Genomic DNA, 1,648 nt, shown 5'->3' on the forward strand with positions numbered 1-1,648 from the left:
CAAGGGATGACAGGAAACTGGCCCAACAGCTGGGAAAGGTAAGAACCAAATGGCCAGCACCAGCTTTGGCCTGTGCTCTTGATGTGAAGCACAGGGAATCCCCAAAGCCATACAAAAATACTCTGTCAATAAATTTTAAATAGAAAAAACCCCACATATTAAATAGAAAAAAACGCCTCAAAATAAAATTCTTACCTGGAAAGTCTTTCATGCTGAAGGAAAAAAGAAGAAAAAAAAGAAAGAAAAAGGCAATTAATAATGAGGACAATTAAAGGTTCCATTCAAGAACTGCAGAGCTACCATGTGGCAGCAATTTCCTACCGCTGACACCAGCGCCCAGCTCACAAACAGCTTAAACAGTGTTACTGCCCGCGCCCAAACTGGGAATCACCCACCCCTGCCTGAACCTTTGCAACTGTTCAGGCTTCTCCAGAGCATTTAAAGATTTCATTTCTCCTGCCAACCCAACAACTACTGAGCTCTCTTCATCTTTCCAGAACTGAAATCCTCTCCTTTGAACCGATCCGACTCTATTGTTCCCCCTTTTAAGTCAAATTATTCCTCCTGACTTTGATCGCTGTCCCGTGCATGACGTGGGATCGACGGACCGTGACAGCCTTGCTGCATGTTGGTGCTGAGCTTCAGGAAATCACAAATGGTCTTTTTTTTCTCGAGGGGCAAGAACCGTCCCCATGACGGAAAGCTTCACCGTGGCACGATGATACACAGAGAAGCTGCACGAGGAAAGGAGAGGAGCCTTACACCAGCCAGAGGGGTGGCAGTGTTGGCTGTAACGCGGTGGGTTCTTCTGTCCCCCCCAACAGCCCGATCACCGACCGACCGCTCTGCAGCACCAGAGCACAGGACTACAAGGGATGACGTATCGCAACCCACGGTACCGCCACAAAGTCAAAGAGCCACGTTAGCCAGCCAGCAAAGCAGGAAAATTCTGGCAAATGACCTCGGTTCTTCACTTGCTAACCTAGTGGGAAATCCTGGCTTTGGAGGAACTCCATCCAAAAAACCAGACGTGCAGTGGACTCAGCCTACAGAGAAAAAACTTCCTGGTGGAACAAAGTGGCAAGGAAACCCAAGCACACCAACCCAACCAAGGAAACCCAAGCACATCAACCCAACCAAGGAAACCCAAGCACATCAACCCAACCAAGGAAACCCAAGCACACCAACCCAACCAAGGAAACCCAAGCACATCAACCCAACCAAGGAAACCCAAGCACATCAGCCCAACCAAGGAAACCCAAGCACATCAACCCAACCAAGCAAACCCAAGCACATCAACCACGTGGAACCCTACTCCCTTAGCCACTATTCCACACATGGTAACTTCTGTCCTACTGAAATTGTGCTGTGTGGTAGCAAACGCTACTTCCCTGTCTGAATTAATTTAAAAAGCTGTCCTCACCCGCTGCTGCAGAAAGCAAATGGCAACAGCTTGGGTGTGCATGGGGGATGCCCGTGTTGATCTGATGATGTGCTGGAGGGTACGGAGGTTCTACAGAGGGATCTGGACCGTCTGGGTTGATAGGATGAGGTCAGTTGTGTAAGAATCAACAAGGCCAAGTGCCAGGTTCTGTCCCTGGGTCACCACAACCCCACGCAGCGCTACAGGCTTGGGGACGAGTGGCTG

General features: G+C 49.5%; 1 protein-coding gene across 1 annotated transcript in view; it reads right to left on the reverse strand.

Moving 5' to 3' along the window:
* The window catches only part of LOC104273354 (protein phosphatase 1 regulatory subunit 12B-like), a gene marked incomplete at both ends in the record, with an annotated part of 9,997 nt that extends 9,785 nt beyond the window's left edge, over positions 1–212 (reverse strand). The window contains one exon of the mRNA XM_009868671.1: positions 196–212. Coding sequence (XP_009866973.1) covers positions 196–212 — 17 coding nt within the window. The remainder of the gene's footprint in view (positions 1–195) is intronic.
* Positions 213–1,648: the final 1,436 nt, after the last annotated feature.

The sequence above is a fragment of the Apaloderma vittatum genome, unplaced genomic scaffold (assembly GCF_000703405.1).
Source record: "Apaloderma vittatum isolate BGI_N311 unplaced genomic scaffold, ASM70340v1 scaffold7034, whole genome shotgun sequence".
NCBI classification, from domain to species: domain Eukaryota; kingdom Metazoa; phylum Chordata; class Aves; order Trogoniformes; family Trogonidae; genus Apaloderma; species Apaloderma vittatum.